At 42.6% G+C, this 27,305-nt stretch overlaps 1 protein-coding gene across 2 annotated transcripts in view; it reads right to left on the minus strand.

The window, feature by feature from the left end:
* Positions 1–27,305, minus strand: part of gli1 (GLI family zinc finger 1) — a 50,388-nt gene that overhangs the window by 18,224 nt on the left and 4,859 nt on the right. Inside the window, exon 1 of one of the 2 annotated variants that reach the window (XM_056395824.1) lies at positions 1,685–1,773. The exons of the other annotated variant lie outside the window; for it this stretch is intronic. Coding sequence (XP_056251799.1) covers positions 1,685–1,754 — 70 coding nt within the window. The 5' untranslated portion in view covers positions 1,755–1,773. Of the gene's footprint in view, positions 1–1,684; positions 1,774–27,305 lie in introns of those variants that run through there. 2 annotated transcript variants of the gene reach the window in all.

The following is a 27,305-nucleotide window of genomic DNA, read 5'->3' on the forward strand; positions in this document are numbered from 1 at the left end:
TCCCTCTTCTCCCCCCGCTGCCTCCACCCTCTCCCTCATTCCCTCCCTCTCTCCTTCTCTCCCTCTCGCTCTCTCTCTCAGCTCATTCCTGCTCTTGCGACCTCTCCCTTGCCCCTCCCCCTCCTGGCGGAGCTGCAGTCGAGGTGGGTGTTCTCTGGCTGTTATGACTTGAGAGACGATAATGGCAGCTATAATGTAGCCAGCCGTTCCTGATGTGGCTGGGCTTGTGGGAGATTCTGTTGTGTTAGGGCTGGAGATGGAGTGAAGGAGGGAGGGGGGGAATGGAGGCGGGGCTCGGGCCCTCAGCCAACCACAGTCCAGAATCTAACTGGTTTTCTTTTCCTTTTTTTCCCCCCTCCTCTGTCTTTCTCTCCTCACCCACCGACTTCTTCTAGCCCAGTTGTTTTCCTTCAGTGGTAAACTTTGTTTTTAAATTCTGGCTTTGTTTTTCTAACCCCCCCACCCAACAGACTCTCCTCCGTCCCTGCTTTTCTCCCCCACCCACCCTCCCCTGTGTTTTTTACCCCTTTTACCCACACTGTGAATTCCTTACAGCTGCTGTAATGTGATGGGGGCCAATGGTGTGACCACTGAAAGGCCACAGGGCTGGAGACATCACTGTAATGTACAATAAGCCCTACTCACTGACCTGCTGCAGGGAAGATTAATGTCATATCTACTTATGAACAGGCAGTTTGAGTTTGATTTAAACAGCTTTCATCCCTGTAAAGCCGCAAACTGACATTTTCGAAAGATACTGAGCAAAAATGCAAATTATTGTGACAAGAAAACAAGTGCAGAGAAGCAACTATTTACCACTTTACAGTTAACGCTGAGAAACAATTTAGCATAATTATTGTTCAGTGATAGTCTCAGTGATATTGTATTGAGATGATACAATCATATCGTGAAACTGTTGATGATTGCAAGAAAATTGACATTTACTGTTGTCTAATGCACACCTGTTAGACAAGTATGTAGGAAACTGAAATCATGTAAAAGAAAGTATTGGATTCCTGCGCACTCTCAGCAATAAGTTTATTGAAAATGCAGCATTTCTGTCATGAAGTTTTGTATGAAGAATGTAGCATTTTAAAAATGAAAATTAGCAATTGAAGGATCTGATTTATTCATTTGAAGAGTTTTGTTTGTGCCTTCACACACTTGCAATCTTAAATTTCACAATATACATATACAGTAGTAGCCTGCTGTATATTGTCTCATGTATGTAGAATGTAGAAATTGTATTGAATAAATCCGCAAACATTTTGTTCTGTAGAAGCAATAAGATATATAATAAAAAGAAGTAAGCTTATTAAGAAACTGGAATAGAAATGATCTTTTTTCTTCAGCTACTGAAATTATAAGTGTAGCAGATAACTGATGATGTCAGTGAAAATATGGGTCCATACAGTCAAGTACCCCAGACTTCCCTCTCTCACATGACAACAGCACTGCTAATAATCTTGGGTTCAAGAGTGTAAGACCACAAACTTGTAATTCAGTAGCCATGTCAATCCCCGAAGCCCTAAACTAATGTTTACTACATGAGCACTGTGGTTTGATACAGTCAACACCGTAGCCCTGGTTTCAACCCCACGGATTCACACCTCACATATCCCTGTACTGTAAACTGTGGGCTGAGGAAGCTGTGGTGCTGATGTCTCACTGCTGGGGTTCTCACCTTGTCGAAATGGCAGAATGAAACGTTGATCCCTTGTTGCTACACAGCCGGAGTGACTGATGACAGACATCAGGGCACTAGAGGGGTCGAGCGCGGCACCTCAACCTGACTAGAAACAGCAGAGGCAGGAGCTGGGCTTAACCAACCACAGTATAAATAAGTAGAGCAAACACAGCAGATTTAAAGTCAAGGCAAGCTGAAAGCCATATTATTATTCAAGCAGCAGTTGCAGAGGAAAATAGGGTTATGCACATGCTGCATGAAGAGGTACAAAATAACAAAGAAGGTAAAAATACAACGACAAAGGATCAATTTCGGTCCAAAAAGCACGGTCATTCACTGGGGCTTCTTTGTATTTGCTCAATAACACACTGCATTGGCTGCGCAGTCATGATTACTGTTTTACCACCTCCGTAAATGTTGGCTTGATCAGTCAGTGACTTGATAGTGTTTGTTTTAGGATTAGGAGTGGTTCACCTCTCCTTGTTTTCATTTGCCTGTACAAGCGCAGTTTTGTACTGCCAGCCACTGAGCAGCTTCGCTCTCTCTGAGGCGGTTCGATGTTGTAACATTTGCCAGATTGGGGATTTCAACCAACAACTCCATCAAGAGGGCTGACGTGGTGTTACCAAACCATGTGAATGTGTTTCCTTCCTCCTCAGTCTCCCCGTAACTTGCTGTTCCCTCACTCCTCCACAATCCCACATTTTCTCTGTCCTCTCCTCAGGCCACCCACCCGCCATCCTGCACATACCTGTGGTTTCCTGTACCCCGCTCCCCTCCTCCCTCCCTCCCTCCCTCCCCTCTCTTTACCTACACTCTCTCCCCCCTCCCCCCAAGCACACCTTACTCTCTCCTCTGTCTAACATGTAACACCCAACTCTTGTCTCGTCTTCCCCTCTTCTACTTCTTCTACTACTGAGTGTCGGTGTATCAGGTACGTAATGCCCCGACCACAAATATTTCTTTGAACTCCTTTTAAGGAGGAGAGCCGGAGGAAACATGGGGAGGAAAAAAAGAGGGAGAGAGGGATGGATGGATAAAGCAGATGAGGAGAGGCTGATTCACACAGCTGGCTCCCAGCTGTAGACCGAGGCAGCGCGCAGTACTGCTCCATCTATAAACAACTAGGAACCCAACCCCCCAATTTCAAGAAAAAACGAACAGAGCGTCGTCATCGTAAATCCAGCTAAGCACTCCTCTTCACCTTCACCAGTGCTCCTGAACGTCACCCAACTTGCTTGTTGCTTTTTTCCCTCCCATCCTTACAGCAGCTCTACATCATTTGTCTCTCCTGGCTCTTTGTCCACTCTACTCATCACAGCTGAGGCCATATTGTCAGTGCAGCAGTTAAAGTACAAATCAAGGCCTTGTAAATATTCCCCAGTCAATCATCTCCCTGACACCAGGAAAAAGGAAAATGTCCGGCACAGAAAGTCGCTGGAGCTGGCTGCTACACACTGAAACGGGGACCCGCACCAGGGAACAAAAACCAGATAATAATCTGTTCGGTTTATAGAAAGACCACAGTGATTATAAGAAAAATAATAATCCTAACAGTCTTGGGTGGGCAGGCGATATTTATAGCCGGCCTGCTGCTACTTATATTCCTTAGCTGTATAACACAGCTGGAAGCGAGGGAGGAGAGAGAGGAGGTGGAAAACTCGTGAGGAAAAAAAGAGACAGAGGAAAGAGAGACAGAGGGGCTCCAGGGGATGGAGGGGGAGAGTGTATGTGTGTGTGCGCGTAGGCGGATATCCAATGCATGTGTGTGTGTGCGCGTGTGTCTGTGTCTGTGTGTGTGGCTGAGATCAAGACAGACAAAGAAAGGCGGAGAGAGAGACATAGACGAATAGTACACTATGTGATCGTGCGTGTGTGTGTATTTGTATTCGGCGTGTGGGAGAAACCGCGGCGCGGTCCCTCCACGACGACGACAGCAGCGGACGAGGCCTGCGGGCCACCAGACGAACACAGTGACCGCAGCTCTGAGAGCCTCTCACAGAGGGGAAACTAAAATTCAGCCGTCTGGATGAATCGAGCGAAAGCCATGTTGAATTTATTGACCGCTAACTTTTTCATTACTTGGCTTTTGTTTCAGGGTCTGAAAGGTCTTTTCTGCGCAGGTGATCACAGAGGACGGCAGTGTGGATGGATAGAAAGGGAAATGGTAATGTGTAGATTTAAAAGCAGGATCATCCTCAGACTGACAGATAATGGTAATGGTAACTGGTGGGTCAATATATGGCCAGTTAGATGCTTATATATATTATTCTCTCATAGTAACGCATGATTATCAATTATTGTGTTTTTTAGTGAAGTAACACAGCTTGTATATATGATGCATATTATATATCATATATTATATGCCACCTTTAGTCAGACATTGTAGATTTGTTCAATTTGACCAAATGAAGCATCTCTGGTGGTCTGGTGCAAAGCGTGGTCACTGTTAAACAATCTTCTCTCCAACAGCAACACACACATCAAACCTAAAATATGTCAAACATCTCAATATGTCCGTGTTAAATGTGGCCTTACTACCAGGAGTCTTAAAACTAGGAATTCTGCACACTGACATTTGAGCCAAAGCAGTTGTAAAATCCTGTAGCACAAGCAGCCATAGAGGAATGTTTCAAAATGTCCTATTTTAAAATGGACAAATCTGATCTGACCAAGCATTCAATGCAAACTTTTGATTTTTGACAGTTTTCAATATGAATACTACCGACACATATACTTTAGCAATCAAGCTCAAATTCAGCCTGGAAAACCTGGACTTGTGGGCCTTGATTCTTTTCCCTTTCTCTCTCTCTCTTCGATATAAAAGACACATGAGCTGCTCTTTGCAGTTTGTAGACATCACATAAAAGTCGCATGGAGCTGTCGTATGGGGCTGACCATGTGCAAAACTTGAGCGGTCACAAACTGAAGTCCAGCTGTCGCCGTACTGTAAGAGCAGATGTTAGCGGTGTAGTTCATCTGAATATGACCAGTCGGTTCAGGTGTTAAAGGAGCGGGCCGCACGATTTAGCATGCCGCTCTCATAACACTGCTGGACTCGATGGACGGTTTAAAAATCGGATCAGAATCTATGCAGCAGAACCAGACATTAGTCTTTTTCTATTTTCCTCCATGCATTCCTCTTCTATGTGGTGCCTACATTACACACAACGCAAGCAGAGATGTGGAGCAGGCTCGGAGGTCTGGTGAGCTCACTTCTGTCTAACTCCACACCTCCAGATTTTCTTCATTTTCAAACTCGTATTTTGCCCTCTGATGTGTAAAATCGGTGGAGTTCCCCTTTAACACGGGCATCGTCATTCTGCCAGGGTCCCTCATTTTAAATCCTGATACATGAAACAGGCAACCCAGAGTTATAAACAAATCCCGTTGTTCTCCAAAGGAAAACGGTCTCTCTCTCTTTCTCTCGCGTTTTTATGTCTCTTTCTCTCCTCGGCATGTAAACTGTACTTAAATTTGTCCCAGCAGCTGAGCACGCATGTGGAGACTTGTCTTCGTCCCTTCACAGTTGTATGACTAAACGTGCACAACTGTGTCTGTCTGCATGTGTGTGTTAGCGTGTGCCCCCTTTGATAAGGGTCATTGTATTATACCGTATTATATCATCACTTTCACGCTGGTGCTTTCCCTGGACCTCTCCCTCTTTGCCTCCTCCTGTTTCCCCACTATCTGTTCACATTTTCCGCTCTTCTCACTCTCCTCACCTTCCCAAAGAGTCAAAGGAAAAAACGTTTTACACTTTTACAGTTGCCTTTTCATTTTGATGCCTCTCTTATCTGTTTTTTGTTTTGTTTTTACAACTTTAACGTGAAACAACACATCCTCCATGAGCAATGTGCTTACATTTGTCTCACTCCACAACTCATCTCCACACTCATCTGCAGTAAACTACCAATCACACGAGAACTGATGACGGTTGCGATCTGATGTCAAGTCCGATAATGCAAAACAGTAGGGGTGAAAATGAGGATCTCCTTTTTCATTCTGCTTGCCATTTAGTTAAATAAACCTGATCAATTTACACAGTGAACAAATTACAGAGCAACTATTTGGATCATATACACTCAGACACAGTGCGAAATGTGCTCTTCTCCTGTGTGGTCTGCCTCAGAGCTGCTGACTTCATAACTAATATATCGCAGGCGTTTAGTTTAATACCCAGATGTTGGTAGGGGCAAGGCATCCGGGCCTGCGTTAGCTTTTAATTGGCTGGGATCCCTGAGCTGATGTTTGGGGCTTAGCATGTGACTCAGGGACACACACACGCACAAGCACCCACACACACACACACACACACACATATGCACTCACAGAGGCACACACACTTTCCCTGAACGAATGAAATGCTTGGCCGGGCTCTGACAAGGCAGCAGTCTCATACGCTGTCAGGAAGAGACGAGTCATGGCTGTCCAGAGGAGTCTACAAAACTAAACAAACGCAGACAACACACACACACACACACACACACACACACACACACACACACACACAAACACTCACACGCGTGCGCGCGGAGATCCCAGGACTGACTGACGCCACGCTGCTGACGACTGCACAGAGCAGCGGCCATGATATCTGGCGAGCTGATTATTACAGCATGAAGTAAAAAGATGCATGTTAGAGAAAGACAGAGAGAAGGAGAGAGAGGGAGGGAGTAAGAGGGACGGGAGAGAAAGCAAAGTGGTGGTAAGAACTGAGGAACAAGAATTGCAGAATGATCCTGCTACATTACATTTCTAGGACACAAATTACACATCCATGCAAGCAAGGTGGTTGTTGGTGTGTGTGTGTGTGTGTGTGTGTGTGTGTGTGTGTGTGTGTGAGAGAGAGATAGCGAGTGAGAGAGAGAGAGTGTGTGTGTCTTGAGTTCCCACCAGGGCTGTAATTAAGTGGCATTAACATAACTAAAAGGCAACAAATCAGCTAATTAGCTGGCTGTGAATTGGAGGGGTGAGGAGCTTAAAGCACGCACGCACTCACACACACGCAAACTGAAGCTTGTTATTGTAGACACATTTTAGTTTTTGCTCGCGGATAAACAGACGCACAAACTTGTGAGATCAAAAACACATGAGGAATGTCAACAATCTGAACTGCAGCTCATTTAAATCGATTGAGAAATCAATCCGTAAGTTGGGAACACATTTTATATATAAGATTTTCTTCATTTGTAGCTGTGGGAGACCACACACATAAAGAATGTCTTCACCATTTTTTTTTAATCACTTATTATAACCCACTGAAGTGTGGGCACACCAGACATCACCCAATAACAAGATGTCAGACTGACCTCAGAGCTGTCACTCAAACTTTTCTCTTGATTCACTTGTTGGATGCACGCAAGTCTTCAACCACTTGTTTTGTCCACACTAGTAGACTTTCAAGAGAAACAAAAGGATAGAGAGCATAAACTGTCTGTGAAAAGTTTTGTCAGTGTGTTTGTCAGAAAAATTGACAAATGAATGATTGTTTGCATCTGTAACCGTAAGTAAATGTTATGAATAATTTTAACTACTTTTCACATTCTGTCATTGCAGCAGTTCCAGGACTCCCACACACTACAGGACACGTTGCTGTTTCTTCCAAAGCAGTGGGGATGTTACCTGATCAAGGGAGTCGAGACTGAATTGTTACAAACCTCACACTACATGAAAATTAGGGATGATGATTGTTGTTGGGTATTGCCACACAGAGTGTGAGCGGTCAATTTAAGCTGACATGAAATCATTTACGAGTCTCCAGTAAATACCTCTGTATGGAGTGTATTCAGAATACATGTATATACGTATATTACACATCTTCCAGGTTATAAAGGTATGAATGCATAACTTGTAAGTTGTACTCCACAACATCTGTGACTATGAGGTTTAGGCAACAAAAGCACTTTGGTTAAAATCAGGGAAAGATGGTGGTTTTGGATAAATGCAAATAAAATGCTGTGTCTGAAGTCACTGTGAACTCTTTCCGTATTAAAGCAGACCACACCGTCTTAATAGGTTGCAATGACATTTCCTTCAAAACATATTTGCTGTTGCAAATTAGTTTCTATATAAACATAATTTGTAGGAGACATTGGGTTGCATTCTGGCAGACTGCAGAGGCAAATCGACAGCCAGCGACAGTAATGTGTTGCACAAAGAGGCAGTGCGAAAATAAAAGAGAAGAGGAAGAACCTAAACCGAGGTAAACAAAGCATTAAAAGTTCTTTGCAAATGTTTCATGAAATGCATTCAACGTGTGTTTTCTAGACCTTAAGGAAATGCACAGTGTGTTCTGGTGAGAAACGCTGAGAGTAAACAAAACCGAGTTTGTTTACAATGAAAATTGCACAGGGTACATTTAACACACAGTATGTGAAGTGTAGGGTAAGAATGAGCGCCAGATAGCGGTTATCAACTCTTACAAAGAGGGCGTTTCGGCTGGAATCAGTGCCGGTTCCCACATCAAATCTCAAATAGTTCAGTGTGTTTCCCTCACTAAGCCATGGAATAAGTGATGCCAGTTGCAGGGGAAGCACCAGGTAAAAGCAAAGGTCCATCACAGGTTGTAAATCTCAACATAGCCCACAAGCAACACAAAAATTAGCATCAAGATCAACTTTATCCTCGTCTTATCCTTTGACACGACACAATATCATCATCATAATCAATATAAATGAAAGGGGATCATATCTTATTGTATTTGTATTCTGAAATGCATTAACTCTATTGTTCGCAGAAGAGTGGGTAAACAAGCAAAAACAACAATACCTTTTTACTAAACATAGCAACAAGAATCACTGTCTTTACACAATCAATGTTAATCAATATCACACTTGGTCAGAGACCTGCCAGATAAAGATGTTTAACTGTCTGTCAAATGCTGCAGTTTTCATCAGGAAATGTGGGAGATATTTTGCAATCACAGGAGTTTTCTGCTATGTGTGCATGTAAACACTGATCCTATCTCATGCATGAGGAAGGGGCTCCCTTTCACTGCGTCTCAGCCCTAAATTCCACCCTGTATCTCCATGCAGTGCTCAGTGATGCGCAGGGAGCACATGCACACACACACACAAAACAGACACACACATAAACACTCACTCTCTCTGATACACAGACTCAAGCATACAAAGGCATGTTGTACACAGTGCACACTTATTTACACATAAATTGTCATCTATACACTGATGCAAGATGTACATACGTACACAGGCGAAGACATACGTACACAGGCGAAGACATACACACACACACACACGTATACAAACAACAGACACACAGGGAATCGAGAGGGAGGCTGATGGCCCTGATGACCCAGGGAGCTGATGTGACACACACAATAAGAATGGCACAGTTTGCGTCACCAGCTAGTGAATGGCTCACTAAAGACAGACACACACACACACACACACATATATACGCACACGTCTTGTGTCTGTCCTGCTATTGATTTTACAAACTATCCTTCAAGGAGCTTCTCCAGAGCATTCATCCCTTGTTTTGTCTTTAAAGTGAATGTATGTAACTTCAGCTGAACAGCGGCCACTGTCGTCACAACTGGTACATTCTCTTGAGTCAGTAACTTCAATGACATCCCTATAAGGAGACCTAATTCCACATTCATTTCATGTCAGGGTTGCTGTAATTACTAATTTCCGAGCTGTAAATACCGTTAAATAACGTTTAACGTCCAAGTCATAATTAAAAGTGGGAAACTCTGATATATCCAACTTGACACTTAAACTGCCAGTAGGCTTTTTCAGGATGGCAGAATTAAAACCAAACTTTAATGACACAGGGTTATATAGTCAATGGAGAATATTTTAAACCCTTATATGACCAACTCTGAAATCATGCAACCGTGGTGAGTTGCCCAATGACATGAACACTCACAATGGAAACCTTTCCCATCTCCACAATCCATCCAGTATTATATGAATACAGCAAAACCAAGACGTGGAATGGGCCAAAATGCAAGGAGCAAACATGTCATGATGCAAACATGTCAAATGTTAACTCACACACACACACACACACACACACACACACACACACATACCCTGCCAAATCACTCAAGCACCCTTAATATCCTGAGATAAAACTCTCAATAAATAAAAACTCATTACATAAACTCAATAAAAAAACTGAGCTTTTGGACTTGACATAGGGGAAATTAAAGATAAAAGGAGGCCAAGGAGAGTACACTTTTACCACCGTTTCCTGTAGAGAGAGAGAAAAAAAAAAAGAGTTAAAGTGATTCACTTGAGATGGAAAAAATCTGGCGGCAGTAACGTTGCTGTGCAGCGAGTGACTCAAAGTCTGTGTGTGGCATTCATGCCCTCCTTTCTCTTTTACAAAGGAGGAGTGGGGGGAATGAGACGGGACAGAGAGAAAGAGAGAGAGAGAAAGACAGAGACAGAAAGGTAGAGAAAATGAGAGTGACAAAGAGAAACAACGGAAGAAAAAGCGATTTGATGGAAGAAGAGAAACAGAGAAAAAAAAAAAGAGAGGGAGAAAGAGAGCGAGCAGTGTTGAGCGGCACTATGCTTGAGCAGTCCTTTTGACTGACGAGAGAAGGATTGGGGACCCATTGTTGAAATCCCATTCCTCACTGTATTGAGCGACCTTATCAATGCAGGGTCATCCGGAACAATGGTGAACGCTCCCATAAGTTCTCAGTTGTTCAGTTCGGTTGTTGTGAAACCTTGTATCTGTAAAACTTTGCAGGAGTCATGATAAACTATATAATATCCTCGGCACATGTATTGTATGCTAATATAAACACTAATAATTTATTGTTTAGTTCAGTTGAAAATAATATTTCTTCATGGGGTTCATGAAAAATTCATTTTCTATTATCTTTGTTTAATATAATGATTATTTGATTTACAAATATCAAATTGCAGTGCATTTATCTGCCTATTACCTATAACAAAAATACTGATTACCAATAATTATATTTAATTAAGTTTTTTATTGAATTTTATTTAATCAACATTCAAATTCAACATTTTGGGAAATTCACTTCTTCTGTCTTGATGAGAGTGAGAAAATCAGTGTCACTTTCATGTCTGTCTGTTAAATATGAAGCTAGCACCAGTTGCCAGTTAGCTTAGCTTAGCAAAAAGACAGGAAACAGCTAGTCAGGCTCTGTCCAAAATGATCAACATCCACCAAGTTGTACCTTTAAAGCTCATTGATTAACACATTATATCTTGTTTGTTTAACTGTGCAAGTGCAAAAATGGCCAGTTGTGGTTTTATGGGGGGGATTATGCACTAGACTATTTCTTGGCTGGGCACTGTAAACCTGCTGAGAAATAGTCCAGCCTCCCACGAAACTGCAACTTGTCTTTGTTAATCTTCGGTTTTTGCACAAATGAAATAAGAAAAATAAATAACATGTTAATTTTCAAGCGTCGGAGGCTGATTTTGTGTTACCATTGGACGGAGCCATGCTAGCTGTAACGCCTTGTTTCAATTCTTTGCGCTAAGCTAACTGTCTGCTGGCTGAAGCCATACAGACTGAGATGATAAATTCACCCAACTCTCTGCAAGAAAGCAAATAGCATATTTCCCAAAATGTCTAACTATTCCTTTAAGCACGATATAAATTTACATACCAAATAGTAAAATGAAACTATTCCCAAATTACAAAATGACAAAACTGCCACTAAAAAGTAACTGCACTCCACACCATCACAGGAGAATAACAACCTGAGTTTGAAGGTTTGATTGCAGCAATAGAAGCTATAGTAAAAACAATACAAACCTACTCTTAACTCTTTAACACATTTCTGTTAACAGTAACACAGTGATGATGCTGGATGCAATAATATCCTGATGCTGAATATGTTCTCGTTCCCTCAAACGTTCTATCCATATTACTCCAGGCCGACTAGAATGAAGAAGAAAATTCCACCTGTGCGATGGAGAAAAAAAAAAAAAACCCTCCTCTTGGGTCACCAGACGTTTCTTATTCATTACCAGCTATAAAGCCTAACAAAGAGAAGGCTTCTAGTCCTTCATCTGCCTCTTCACTCCCTCGCTCCCTCTTTCCCTTTGGCTCTTCATGGAGAACAGAGAAGGGGAATCATTCAGTGGCTGAAAAGGTTAAAGTCTAGCCGAGGGTTGGAGTTCCTGCGTCTGCCAGGGGCACCTGAAGAGGGGCAAACATTTACCGGCAAAGAAAAGAGGGGGAGAAAAAAAATCAACAGCCTGCCCAAGAGCGGCAGGGTCCGTGGTGAGTGGTGGTGTAGGGCCCTTGGAGAGTTTGTCTTGTAATTGAGTCAATTGTTGACCCCCTGTTCAGCCTGCCTCGGCAAAACCTCGGGAGGAAAAGCCTGCCGAATAATTAATGCTCTCTCTCCTTCCCTCTCTCTTGCTCTTCATCTATCCATCTCCTACTTCTCTTCACGTTCCCTCTTTCTCCTTGCCTTGTTTTCCGTTGTCTCACAGGATAATTGTGCTGTGAGTCAAAGGCAGTCATTTAGGGAGGGGGACGGGTTGGGGGGGGCTGTTCAGGGATCTGCTGAGGCTTACAATCTTCTTTTCACCCCAAATCTTTCTTACCCTCCCCAACACTCACCCTCGCTTCTCTCCTGCATTCTCCCCCTTTTTCATTCCTCCTTTTGTTTGCACCGTGGGATGAATTTTAATCACTCCACTCTCCACCTCCGATCCCAGTTTCCCCTCATTTTTCCCCCCCTCTCTTTCGCCAGTCTGGACGCTCATTCCCTGTTTCCAACTTATATATCAGGCACTGCAGCACCTTCTCTCCTTACCAGTCCTCCAGCGATCAGCCCCTGAAAGGATCTGGGAAAACAAGTACACAGATATAGCCCTTTGATGACGAGAGGAAGGGAGTATTTGTCACTCCAGGTTTAGCACAGGCCAAATGTCTTTAACAGGGACAAGTGAGAATTGGGAGAGAGAGGAAAGAGAAAGATGGCGAGAATGACAAAAAGAGGGGTGGGGGGGGGGTTGAGGTGGGCAGCACAAAGAGAGGAGGGCTGCATTCTGTTTGTGAAGAGCGATCATTTTTAAATGCCTCCTTCATTTGAGAACACTTTGTTTGCACAAGGGCTCTAGTGTTGTGCTCCCATTGTGGTGACTTATCCCGAGGGACAGTTCGAGCCAGGGACACTGTTGTCATTCACATTTCACACATTTACTAATTAGCAGGTTCTCTTAAAGAAGTAAAAGTGCATTAATACAACTTTAAAACATGAGAGTAAAAGCATATTATCGTAAGAGGAGCAAGTGTAACATCCACTGAAATTAGCAAGTAAAAGAAACTGAAGAACGTAGTCACAGAAGAAGTAAAAGCCACCGCAGCCAACACATGTAGGCTTCCTGACCAGCCAAACTGCATCTGACACTTAACGACAGATTTTTTTTTTTTTTTTTTTTTTTTTTACAAGGTCCCACAGTCCTTCCTCATTTCCTCTCCGCAGGCCACAGGCGGTCAGCCTGCACATTTGTCCCGGCCTTACTGCCTGCACCAGCATTAGACATTTACAACGACATGAGAGGGTCAGGCAATTCTTCATAGTGATGTCAGCTACAAGTGCAATAACTTATGGAATAACTTCATTGATCTACACACACCGCGAACTCCAGATCTTTGTGGTATGATTGCAAGTGCGGAAAGTAAATAAGGTAATTTACTAATCTGAGGAACTTATTTTCCACTCGATGCTACTTTTCACTTCTACTTCACTTGATGAAATCTTGTACTTTTTCATCGAGGGGTTGTTACCATGTCCTAAGGTTACATCATTCAAAAGCACAAAGCTGCTACAACTGTAGTTTCATTTGCAACAGGAGCACTGAGGGAAAAGAACAGTGAATTTTTGACATTAAGCCCATGACAGTGAGACATGAGGAGTGTAATGTAAGGTTTCAACAAAGAAGAAAACATTTTCATTTCATTTTAGGTGTGTCATTTTCAGGTTTTCATATAAAAAGGGGGTGTCTAATAAGGATTACTTGATTTTATGTTCAACTTTCTATCTGTTCGTGGAGGTTAAGTTAGGATTCAGTGTTTTTCAGATTTGTAAATAAATGAAATAAAGTCTGATAAAATATGATGCAATTTTAGGAGTAAACCACTCAGCAGGATAGAAAGTGAAATGAAAATGCTGCTCACAAGTCAATTCTTCAGTAATAATAATCAGATAATCCAATTTGTGTATTGTATGTGCTTTTACTTTGTTTATATGTGCCGATACTTCAGTACATTTTGCTGATAATACGTCTCACGACTCAATTTCACTTGAAAGACTTTGCTTACTTTTGAATGCAGAACATTTATTTATAGTTGCATACTTTTACATCGTGTTAGCCTGCTGCTGCTTTTCCAGTCAAGGATCTGAATGCATCTGTCACACTGCATGATTATGCTTATGTGTATGGTTAGACATCAGCATCTACTCACTGCCATCATTTACCTCTCTGTAGCATAACCTGAAGACTAAAAGGAACCCCCCCCACCCTTTCATCTGTCATTCCTCAGGGACAGTCAAATCCTAACTGCCTCTCTCACTCTCTCTCCCTCTCTCCACTCCCTCCTTGTGGAGTGTTTGTTAGGAAATCCTGAACAAACCGCGGCTGTTTGTTCTCTCTTTGTCAATGACGGGTTTTTATAGACTTCTACTATTGACAGTTGTGCGACTCCTGTTGGCCTCACACAAGCTGGATAACGCTGTGCAAATAGGTGTATGTACACACACATTCACAATCTGTCCGAAACACGCTCACAACCTGTGTCCGAATCACCCAGAGCACATTGTGGCGGGGGGGCAGAGAGAAAAGAGAATCATTTACCTTATACCAATGGCTATAAAAGTGTAACTACAAAACAATAGGTATAATTAATATGCAGCAATATAACCCTCCACTCTCCTCAGGTTCATCCCTAAGGGGTGGGAATGGGTTGAGCTCAGTCTCAAATTCAGAAAAAACATTTCTATATGGACCTTCATGCATTGTCAAGCAGAAACAGGAAAGTTCTTTTTGCCACAAAGTTGGACACACACCATTGGCTAAAATGTAATTGGATGCTGCAGAATTAAGATTTCTCTTGAGTTGAAGTAAGGACATGATCATGTCCTTGGTTATTTTTCAAGGATTTATTGACATGAAGAGGAGTTTATATTCAGTAACTGGCCTCATTTCAGTGTTTTTAAAATGCTGTTTATGCTCCTGACTAAGGATAGGGGTGTCATACAGCATATGTCTCAATTACATAAATAAAGTAGCAGTTGATGGTGAAACACAAGTATCACCACCATTATTAAACGTGTCGGTTTAAATCCAGCTAAAGTCAAACAGGAGAGAAGAGGACTCTCCAGATCCCTTGACCGTGACTCAGAGCAAAAACTGAGCTGAAAGGTGGAGACAGAGAGAGAGAGAGAGAAAGAGAGAGAGAAAGAGAGGGAGAGAGGGTAGTGAGAAAGAGGTTGACAAAAAAAACACACACAGGGAGCGGAGCAGTGCTTCTCTGTCAATGGAGGAGATCATGGATGCCAGTAGGGGGCTCAGCCTTCAGCACAATAGACCCCCAACTGAGCCAAGACCCTTAATACCCATACTCCTATTTCACACATCTTTTCAAAGCACCCATACAACCCACATCCACCTCCCCCTGCCACGACACCCTGGCCGTGCTCCGTGATTGCAACAGGGTGACAATAGCGAGAAAACTCTCAGTGGTGCAACTAGGGGCCATCCGGGGACTCACGCGGGGGCCATCAGGGGCCATCAGGACACCTTGTCTTTGTGTATTGGAAGACAATGGCAACATCTCAGGAACAGTAGTAAAAGCTTCCTCTGTCCTGGCAGGGAGCTGTTAAGAATGACAGGGGCATCAAGTGTCAGTGATAAATGGGTCATTATCATCTGATCTAAGGTGAACTGTGGAGCTGATAATGAGTCTCTGTGTCGAAGTCGCAGTTACTAGCGAGAGCCTGTTGTGCTGCCACTCAAATGACTCTTGCCGTTCGAGGACAATTGGTGTTAGTCAAATTGAACGTTTCCTCCGAGCTTAAGAAGTTTTTGACAATTAAATACCTGGATAATGGAAGTTCATCGGCATTATGGTATGCACGCTCAAACACAAAAGAAGACACGAATACTATATAATATAAATAATAACAATAAATAATAGGATCCACAATTAAAACATTTAAAAAAAAAATTACACCCGACAGAACTTATTAAAAGTTCTTCCAAGTCTTTTGGGTGTGATCTTTAGACATGAGACAGGGACATTTCAATTCTGCCAAAAAAAAAAAAAAAAAAAAAAAAAAAAACCATCTTGAAAAAACCAATCTTTGGGAGCGGGGAGGAAAAATATACCTCAACATCCTGGGTAGTTCCAAGGAATTCTGGCTCAGACCCAAACACTGGAAACAGGGTGAAGAAGGCCGGGCTTTGTGGAGCAATGATGTAGGGAGCACAGTGAGGGGCGTTGGGTAACTAAAACATGATTTACATTGGCAAACATGACTATTTAGTGAAAAGAGTGAATTGTTTTAGGCTTTTCAGATACCTATAGAATATTTGATTTTTATATATAACCAGGAATGATTTTATCTTTAAATCTGGTCATTTCTCGACTGCAACAAAACTCGCCACTTTCTTGCTGAGGGAGCTCATTGCATCAGTTCCCTTAGGGCATTATCAGGCTAACAAACTAGCCTTCAGTCATGACCTAGCTTAGCTCCACTAGCCTCTCAACCCGGCTACTGGCCTCCACTCAAGCAGACCCCCTCCTCCATTTACAAGGCCCTTCAGTAGGCGGCTGGTTGCTAGACAATGTGCTTGGTTATGTGGGTTATGTAAAGACCCTCCTGCACACAAAAGCCAATGTGGGCGCCTGTTATGTGCAGCTCTTCAGAGCCCCGGGTCAGTTAGCAGAAGAGCTCTGGTGCTAACACTCCAAGTTAAAAACGTTTACTCTTCAGTGTGTTTACTGAGAGGAGAGGAGAGGAGAGGAGATGAGAGGAGAGGAGAGGAGAGGAGAGGAGAGGAGAGGCGAGGAGAGGAGAGGAGAGGCGAGTGAATTATCTTCTACTTGGTAATTTCACGTCCTCCAGCTTCCAAACCCCACTTGGCTGAGGTTAAAACAATTCCCTTGTTGACCTGAGGGTGTATTACAGTCTGTGTTAGGAAAGGTGACTGTGTGGACGTTAGGGCGGACCTAGTGACCCATCTGAAAGACTTTCAACACAGAAAAATGCTGAATTGAATGTTGTGAAATTAACATAAAAGCAACAGCAGCACAAGGTGAAACAGGCAGAAGAAGAAAGATTTTGAAAATGTATCTCTTACACATACACTGCCGTCGTGTCGGTAAAACTTGGGAATTACTTTTCTGTTGTGAACGAAATTGTGAATATCTGTTTAAAAATTCTCCTTAAAGCAGTTGAGAGAGAATGAGAATACATGATCAATCAGAGAGAGGAAACACAACATCTGTCTGTGTGCATAGGTGACAACAGACAGCAAGAGCCCTCCAGGCAATCACACGGTGGTAAGCCACACACCTCAGACGCACCACCAGCCTGCTCTGATGGCCAACCAGCAGGGGAAGAAGTGCTGAGGTGAAGCCAGCCACCGTGTGTGTAATAAGTTCAATGTAAAAGACACACGGCTTTGCTTACACACAAATACACACAGATCCCATTGATGTTTTTGTACCGCAGACTCTCTCCTAACATGCCGCCTGTGAGTGATCAGGCATGATGTGGAGCCACATAAACATGCCACTAACCTGACTGTGTGAAAGCATAGAACTGAACAGGTTGGTTTTGAGAGAAACCACAGAATTAGTTTTAGAGTTAAAAAGGAAACAACAAAAAAAACAAAAAAAAAACACGGTGCATAGAACATGATTGAGGACATTTGTTAAGGTGACAACTTGTTTTTGACTAGAACACCATGTTAACTCCTTCTAATGAAAAATATTTATTACCATCAGGTTCAATTACAAAAGCAAATACCAAATTATATCCAGTTTAGAGTAAATACTGAGCTGAAACAGGAACAGGCCTTTTTTTAAACCATTTCATGACATTTCTTCAAAAATAATTGTCAGATTAAGCGATAATGAAAATAATAGATAGTTGCAGCTTTATTATCTGAAAGGAAAACTGCATCTTCACAATGCAACGTTTCAGTATATCCATAGGTTCTAACTCTTGTCTCTTTGATTGCAATTAAAAACTGCAACTTGGACCACGCTAACCTATGACCTGTTGTCTTGTGAGAGGAGATTTTGTAAGCACGGTTAGGTGAATTAACAGTTGTACACTAATGAACAGCACTGGTGATCTGCAAGTAGTATCATGTGTACATACTGTTTATTTTTCCTTTCCAACAAGAGAGTGTAAATGTTTTACAGCATCTTTTAAATTTCATAGATTTTCCACTGCCATCCCAGAGATAAAACTCACAAAGACAAAGTTGTGTTTGGGCAACCTGAGATGAACCTGGACAACAGTGAGCTCCTAATTGAATTTTTTTTCTTACCATGTCCTAGACAGTCACCTCCACCCACAGAGAAAAAACACTCATATCTCTGAACATCTAAACACACACACACACATATGCACAGGAAGACGACCAGGACACTCACAGACGTATCAGCACTTACATGCATACACTCACTCTGACACCCAATCACCCTCACACAAACTCAGTCTGACAAGCCGGAGCATGTGTGACAGAGCTCATTGGCTGGAAACAGACATCCCTCTGCCCCGAGGCTCGGCTCTATCCCACAGGAAGCTGGAGTGTGAGCTGGGACACACAAGATGAGGGGGGAGGAGGAGGAGGAGGAGAGGAAGAGGAGGAGGGGTGGCAGCCACAAGGACTCAGCTCACCATCAACAGGAACATTTTTTTTTGGTGATTATAATGTTATAACACCGATTTGCTCATGCTACCGTAGTTATTGAAATGTTGATTATAATGAATAAATGCGTATAAAATGGGAGAGACAGGCAGCTGACGTGTCGGTCATACATGAAGGTCTCTGGTACTCAACATCAGGTGTAGGCGGTCCGCTCAACGTCAGGATGCAGCTGTCATTATTTTGTTCTGCTTCACTGACAGCCCTGCGTCACTTTGAAGAAAAGATTCAAGTGAGGAATAAGCCAGATTTGAGAAAAAGAAGGAAACACTGACCCATCGAGAAACTCCAGCCGTTCAGGAGGAAAAGTTTTGCAATCATTTGATTCAATCATAGTATCCCAACTCATTCTACAATTTCACAGCTTTCTCCCGTCCGTAACATCTCTCCTGTCAACACTGTGTATCATATAAAAACCAACGGATTCCTTCAGGACAATGGTTTTTTTTTGCAAGTCCAAACTCTGGCTTTAGATGCCACGTGATATTGTTGTCAGTGGACCAGTTTGGGAGATGCACTTACTTGCTTCCTTGCAGAGTTAGACGAGAAGACTGACGCCACTCCCACGTCTGTACTGTAAATATGAGGTTTCCACCACCAGTCAGCTAACTTAGTTTAGCACAAAGACTGGAAACGGGGGTAAACAGCTAGCCTGGGTCTGTCCAACAGTAACAATATTGACCTACCAGCACCTCTTAACCTCAAACTATCTCTCGGCTTGGACCAGTTGCCAGGTGACCTGTGACCAGCTAGGTTGTTGCTAGGTTCTTCCTTAACTCTCCTCTAATGCACATCATTCTGAAGCCAAAACAGCAAATGACAAAGGAGTGTTACTGTGTCATGCTCTGTTATATATGACTGTTTTACCTCCGCAATCTCTCCCCAACTATGTAACCTTTGAAAGAAGAAATAACAAATTCTTGATTTTGCAAATTAAAAGTCTAATTCATAAGCAATAAAATGTAGCCATGCCCAAGTACAATACACACTTAACACACTTCAAATAGATATTGCCATGTAACAGATATGACAGTTAGTCAGTATGTCAGTTAAGACAGTTACCTCAGAGTTGTAATTTTTTACCACAGTGGCCAGATATGTTATGTAAAATATATTAATACAAAGTTTTTTGAGCACATCAAATCACATTAACTGACACAAGAAGCACAACAAAGGAGCCAAACGTCCAGCTAATCGCCAACAACTTCCTTCCCTGCTGCGCTTCCACATCTGGGAACCTTCGCCCACTGTACACCAAAGCACATGCACACAACACTTAACATTCACACAGACACACTGACACGCACTCAACACACAAGTGCTCACCACATTTCTGCTCCACAGCTGCACAAGAAGACAAGAGTCGATAAATAACCCCTTTGAATGGGATCCTGTGGGTTTCAGTGTTTGAAACTTTGAACATCCAGCGATTGTTCTCTACAGTATAACAAATTTCCGTTCATATCCCAAATGAAGAGCTGCTCTCACCACACTGAGAAGTCAAAGACAGAGTGTTATCTGTCAGTCTGTCAGCGCACCAGGCCTTTTAATGGACTACAGGTGCCTGCTAATAAGGGCCAATAAACGGCAGAACAACTGCCTGTCCCGTCCTGAGTGGAAGCAACGGGAACAGAGTGACGGACAAGGGGGTTTAAACTGCTGGGGAAATAATCAGCAGTCGGGAAAGTCTGACAAAGTCACAACCTGCTGCAGAGTCATCAGATTAGGAGGCTGTGTGGTGTTGTGTTCGTGGAAAGACTAAAATATTCTCCATCAGAACCGAGAATAAAAGACGGATGATTAACATCGATGACTGACTGCATTTCTTTTAAACAAGAACATAAGAGGTGCAAAAACTTTTAAGTCAAACATTTGCCCTCAAACTTAACGCAAGCATGAACAGCACTCCACACGTAACCTTAACCAACACAATGTAGCCTAAGCTTAACCTGCTGTAACTAATAATCAATCTTATTGCAAGTATTGTCTTTTTAAACTCCACATTTAATATTCAGATTTATCTACAAGTTCACTCAAAGCTGTTGCCTTAAAGCAAATCAAACATCATCATAAAATCATCATAAAATGAGTACAGGTTTGGTTATGAGGGAAGGTGGGGGGTGGGGGGCAGATAAGAGATAACTCTTATTATATGTGTCCACTCTTCGGCAGTGGTTACCAACCTCTTTGGCTTCGGGTGCCGTAATTCTTCTACATTTTAAAAGGACTTTATAGACACTATAAAAGTATAATATCCCAGTTTATGTGATGTATAGAGAATGTGATAAAACAGTTATATAATAATAATAAAGACAGTACTATACACCCTGGCAGTGTTTTTCATCCATTCATCCTTACATTCTCCTCTTTTTTCACAGCCTGGGCTGGGGTGGGGGAGCTGGAGCATTTCCCAGCATGCACTGGGCTAAAGGCAGGGAACCACCCGGCACAGGTCGCCAGTCCATCACAGTGCGAACACACAGCGCTGTACTCTGTGTGAAAAGAAAAGTGAGCGTGGATCCCTGTTGACCTTCTGTGCATTCATCTGAGTCTGGTCCCATAAGCCTGGCATAAATGCCCAGCATGGTACCTCCATCCTCCCTGCAGTCCAAAGACCAAGAGGCTCACTCTCACAGCCTCTTCCTTTCACTGTACCCTGCCCTCTCTCTGTCCCGTCCCGACACTCACAGAAAGACAGTGTCTCTCCCCCACCAGTTACTCTTCCGTTGTCTCACGCTCTCCTCAAACTTCTGCTAGCAGGTGCATTACTGTCTGAGCTCCTGTCCCACAGGCTCACCCCGTTCTGTAACCCCCCCCCCCGCATCCCCCCGGCATAAAGATAGTGATTAGGACAAGAGGAGCATCAGGAAAAAGAAGTACAGGAGAAGGAGGAGGAGGAGGAGGAGAGGACAACAGCCCCGGACCTGAAAAAACAACAGCTGCGACAGCCGCATTGTCATTCCAACATTTGTTTCATGCTGAGTGCAGCAGCAGGTCAGTTCACGGCATGGGAACCACAGAGTTAATGCCATCTTGCATCCTCACTCGCATCATTTTGCATCCACAGCTTAAAGGATAAGTTCAATATTGTTTAGAGGAGTGTGAATTTTGCAGAGCTGTGACAGTTAGTGTCAATGGACGGAAAATGAATCTGCAACTATTACAACTATTACAATTGTTTTTGTAATTTTTTAAGCTAAAAACACCGAACGTTTCCTGCTTCCAGCTTCTCAAGGATTTTATGCTTTTCTTTGTCATAAATGATAGTGAGAAAAAAATCTTTGGGTTTTGGACTGTTAGTCAGAGAAAAAAAAAAAATCTGCTATTTTGTCCCCCATCACTTACATTACATAAAAACTTTTTAAAAAAATCACTTCAGGAGAGGATCTCTTCACAGTGGACAGGAGAAACAATTACATCATAGTGTCTAAACAGTGCATGAAACGAATGTGTTGCACAAAGAGTTTATAGCTATTGCTAATTCTCGACTCCTGTCCCTAATTGGGCTTTTACATCTATAAAGGCTAGGGAAAAAATGCAAACTTATCCTTTTAAATGACCTGAATTCTACAAAATAAAAAACTGAGATTTGGTAATTTGGTGACACTATCCAGTTATGAAGGGTCAATGGCCAGTTTTATTTCAATATTTACATTTTCTCCGATCATGCTGAAACCCTCTGTGGTAGCCATACATTCCACTCAAACAGAAGCTCTCCTCAGCAGAACCTCCACGGTGTGAAACCACCACCATAGCCATCACACCTGCATCCATCCAGTCACAACATGTAGGTGAGCCGTTTCTCCTGGTCTTCTCCTGGAGAAATGACCTGCAGGGAGCTTTGTGTGTGGCCAAAAACAATGGTTACTGATGCTGAAGAAACAACAAACTGTCTTTAAGATTTTAACATCACGAACGGTGTTTAGCTACCAGCTGTGCTGCCGTGTCACCTCACTCCTGTTTTGCCCTGAAATTCTTCTCCAACTTGTAAGATGCTGATTTACTTGAGCTCAATGGACACATCACACTCTTACACACACACACACACACACACACACACACACACACACACACACGCTCACCTCAACGTAACCCTGGAAATACAATATACTAGGTGGCTTTTTAACCTTGGGCTGCTCCTATACATGGGAGGCCATGTTTCATGTTTCACCACACACACTATAATCATGTGTGTCTTAGAGCCCTTGTTTACTGGCTCTCTTTTTGTTAGTTATTGGCTACCAGGAAATGTAGGCCCTCCTCATGTAATTAATGGGCATAATTATGTAATTGAGGAGTGGTCTGCAGTTTGCTGCAAACAGCACCAGATGTCCCGCAGGCCTGCCAGTCAAGAAATACAGTTGTTCTGATCACTTACAGTGGGGTCAGCGTCTGTACCAAGACCTAGCTCGCCCCCACTCAGTCACCCAGACCCTCTTTTCTTTCTCTTGTAAATAAAGATTTAATGGTTTACAAGCCTTCCAATAACCATAATACCTTCAGAGCGAATTAGCTCGCAAAGCAGCCAGACACACAGGCTGGAATGAACAGAGACTGCTGGGAAGAAGAAGCACACCCACACGCATGAGTTTTTTTTTGTTTGTTTTTTGTTTGTTTGCTTTAACTTCAAGGATAATGTGTATTTTACTTTGTTTCTTTTTTTAAAAGATACACATTTGTGATTAAAGCCTTGGCATAATGTGGAATCTGAAGATAAATGATCCATGTTCACACTACTTGTTTACTTCCCTCTGGCCTCTTATTGTTATAGTGTGTATGCATGCATGGGCATGTGTGTGTGCATGTGTGTGTATGTGCGTGTGTGTCAGCACATTATCGTGGTGAACCGACCAACCAGCCTCTAAATTTGAGCTGATTTACATGCTGCTTATGTCATCCCTCGCTGTGTGTTCAGTGCTGTGCTGTTACTGCGGCAGGGAAAACCTCCCCGTTTCTAAAGTTAGAGAAACTCAGCACTAAACGGGTCTTTATTGTAAAAGTAGGACAAAACGGGGGGAAGAACTCAAACTGATGCATATTGTTTGATGAATGAATGAATGAATTAATTAATTCAACATCAGATCTGTTGTACTTCACGTTAGAAAGGAGGAGGAAGGAAGAGGATTTTTTTTATATATTTGATGTAATGCTAAGATGACACCACTGGTGCCACTCCACTATGAGCAGCTTATATCCAGCCCACAATCTCTACTGTGAAAAACAGCTTGATAGCAGGTCGTTGAGTGAGCATATTCTCCTTCATCCTAAACATCAGGGAATCTATTCGAAGGCTAGATGTGGGCCCGGATCTTTCTCATGCTGAGCAAAACAAACAGTCACTGCTGGCACGAAATACAGAGGAGCCAGAATTATCCCTTATCTGATCCAAGTTCTTGGGTTGAGACGTGAATTGTCTTTGGCGTTTCTTGAGTACAAACTGCTTCTTGGAGGAAATCAGTTTGAGTGTGGAATTTCTTCAAAACTGATATAAAGTGTCATTTCGGAAAAAAAGAACAGTATCTGCTGAGTACCATAGTATTTTCTCGCACACGAAAACTAACGTGTGCTCACAAAACTGTTGTGTTGTAGCTTCCAGCTGCGCTCCAGTGCTAAAAACAAGAAAGGCGTCACTAAAATGAGAAATACTGTCTAACACAGCCACACCGAGGTTGCTCAATAAGTGGAGTTCAGTCAGTCAGTCAGGCAGGGCAGGGCCAGGCAGTCAGGCAGCCAGTCAGGACGGTTGAGTTGTAAATGTGTTCCAGCAGGAAAAGCCAAGCTTCAGAGCAAGGCGAGCAGTCTGGAGTCGGCAACTTTCCCCTGCTCCAGCTAGCGCACCGCCCTCCCTGCAGCCCACCCAAGAAGCAGCCCATGGGCATAAATTTGAGAGCCTGACTCGCTGCGGATTTAAAACAATCTGCATCTCTCTCTCTCTCTCTCTCTCTCTCTCTCTTACTCACTCCTCCACATTCACTATGAAATGTTTCTCTCGTGCACCCTTTACTCTCTTTTGCCCTTCTTTCCTTTCCAACAAATTCCACTGTTAATGAAAATGGAAAGTTCTTTCTCATAGCGTGCCAATAATATTATTTTGCTAACGGCTTAATTAAGTTTGCAAATATGCAGCAAATGCATTTCTGTGCTAGTGTACAGTGTTCATAAAGGATTCTTCTTCGTCTCTACTGTAAAGGAGACAACAGCAAAGCTTTGTTGAGACAAAGTTAATTACATCTCACAAAAGGCAACCTTCCGATAGTTTGTTGTTTCCTGAGGGGAATTATTTTCTTAAAAACAACTTCGACACAAAGAAGATTGCTAGTTTCCATTTACGTTTTATGGCAGTGGGCCAGAGGGAACACAACTGTAAACAATATTTGATGCAACAGAAGAACACATCCAGTAAGTACGCTTCAGTTCAGGCCATCAGGAAGCCGACAAAACAAGCACACTGCATCGCTTTTGTTAATCATGTGCTGTAAAGCTCTTCGGTCTAAATGGGTTCGGTTTGGTTGCAGATGCTTCTCTTTGACAGAAGATTTATCATTCAGTTTGTTCTAGGGGGGAAAAAAATCCAACAGATGGAACTTATAAATTAAAATGAAGGTGCAGAGTTTTCTGTGAATCACCAGTGACTTTCCGTACGGAGCCTAAAGTCTGATCAAAGCGCTCTGCAAGACTGAATGTCATGTCAGATCTGTTGTAGCAAATATGACGCTGTTTGACTGAGGGTGCAGTTACCTTTGACCTACAGCAGATTCATGTCAGTGTATCGGTGACGGCCCGGCCTGCATTTGGCTTGCAGCGATTGTAAGTCATGTGCGTGTGTCACTGTGCTACGTCCATGCATGTGGACTGACTTCCTGTTATGGCATCTGATCCGGTTAACGTGGCATCAGCAAGCCACTGTAGCTTCTCACAACTGTCACTTACTTACAGAGCAGGGAGACAAGGATAGAAAAAGACGCAAGAGTCTGAGCGGCAGAGGAAGAGCAAGAGGAGAGGAGAAAGAATGAGAAGGCTAAAGTTTAAAAAAAAAAAAAAGAAACAAAGGAGGGAAATTTTCAGCAACAAAAAAAGAGGAGTAGAGAACAAACAGAGAAAGAAATTTCATCGTTCTTTGTGCGTCTGAAAGACTGACCACAATGTTCCTTTTTTCATAAATATACAGTATGAAGCCGCAATACCAATGTGGTTTGGGTCATCCATTGTTTAAACTTTAAGCTTTTGTAACTCTGTAAACCTGGAACACAATGACATGTCCTTCATTATACATTAAAAAAAACATATACAGTCGGGTGCAGTTTAAATGCAAATAAACTCCATGTACTCACTTTTCAGAATCTTCAGCAGCTTTCACACAGAGACCTTACGCAAGAGTTCTTGTAAGCGAGACTAAGCCAGTCGAGCACTAAGGCTGGGTATCAAAACTTTTGGAATACCAAAGTTGGGATCGAGTGCTCAGACAAAGTTTTTCCTCGACCAGATACTTCCTGATCTAAATCAAACCTTTCTATCTTTATACTATATTTTGTTCAGCCAAGGTTTTTTATTTTTAACACTGGTGCATTAAGGAGCTTTAAATATATTGTTAAAAAATGTTTATAATCCTCAAACTAAAAGGTAATGCTTTGTTGAATCCATACCAAAGCTAAGATATTGTATTGGCACTGATATAAAACAGACATCTGCACTCACCGGTGTTGACCGATGCAGCGTCAATTTATAATGTACTGACTGAAATATCAAGTAGCTATCAGCCGTCGTGTGCTGCTACATCTTATAGCCTCTTTGAGCATATGAAAACCTATGAAACAACCGCCGGGCAGTTAATCATGAATTTGTCAGTGTACATGCTGTATACATTAAGAAGAGTGTGTGGTATGAGAAACTGCGAGTTGCCCAGGAACATCTGCCAACCCAAGAATCTTAGGATGTTATCTCATCTCAGATAACAGAGTTGTTGTCCAGAAGGCTCATCATAAACACACGCAACATGAATGTGCCTCTGCAACTCTTTCTCAACTCAGCCTCTTTAGCACTGTCTCCCTCTGTCTCTCTCTCTCTCTCTCATTTCGTGGAAGTCGGAAATAATTATTCTAGCAGTAAAATGTAATGGCTTATCACATAAAATGGTGCTGGAAATTTTGTGACTTACATACAAACTGCTAAGTAGGAGTAATCTAACCTCTTTATAGACTGAAATTAAAATGAGAGATTGCAGATTTGATGGAAAGGGAAAAAAGGAGAAGAAGACAGAGTTTTTAATCTGGAGCAATTTTTCACCTATTTTTTTTTGCTCTCTAGTGTTGTGTTTGGAAATTCAGATGGCTTCAAAAACTCATCATATCACACCAAAACTCTCAGGACGATTCTTCCCTGCAAACCATAAGAGAAACACACGTCTTGACAGTTTTCTTTTCTCTGTGACGTCCACCAATGAGACGTCAGAGACACAGGCAGTGAGGAGGTCGACTGTCAGAAACCATGTTGTAATTACACTGATGATGGCAGCACCCGAATGCACCGTGGCTATGGCAACCTGGTGAAATAATAAACACCGCCTCCTCTTCGCTTTCTGCCTGCCGACATGACAGCACGGCGTGAGTCATCAGCGGCTGAGAACACACACATTGAAGCAAAGGCACGGGCCAAAGACACACACACACACACACACACATACACACACACAGGAGCACGCA

Source organism: Seriola aureovittata, chromosome 2, assembly GCF_021018895.1.
Source record: "Seriola aureovittata isolate HTS-2021-v1 ecotype China chromosome 2, ASM2101889v1, whole genome shotgun sequence".
NCBI lineage: Eukaryota > Metazoa > Chordata > Actinopteri > Carangiformes > Carangidae > Seriola > Seriola aureovittata.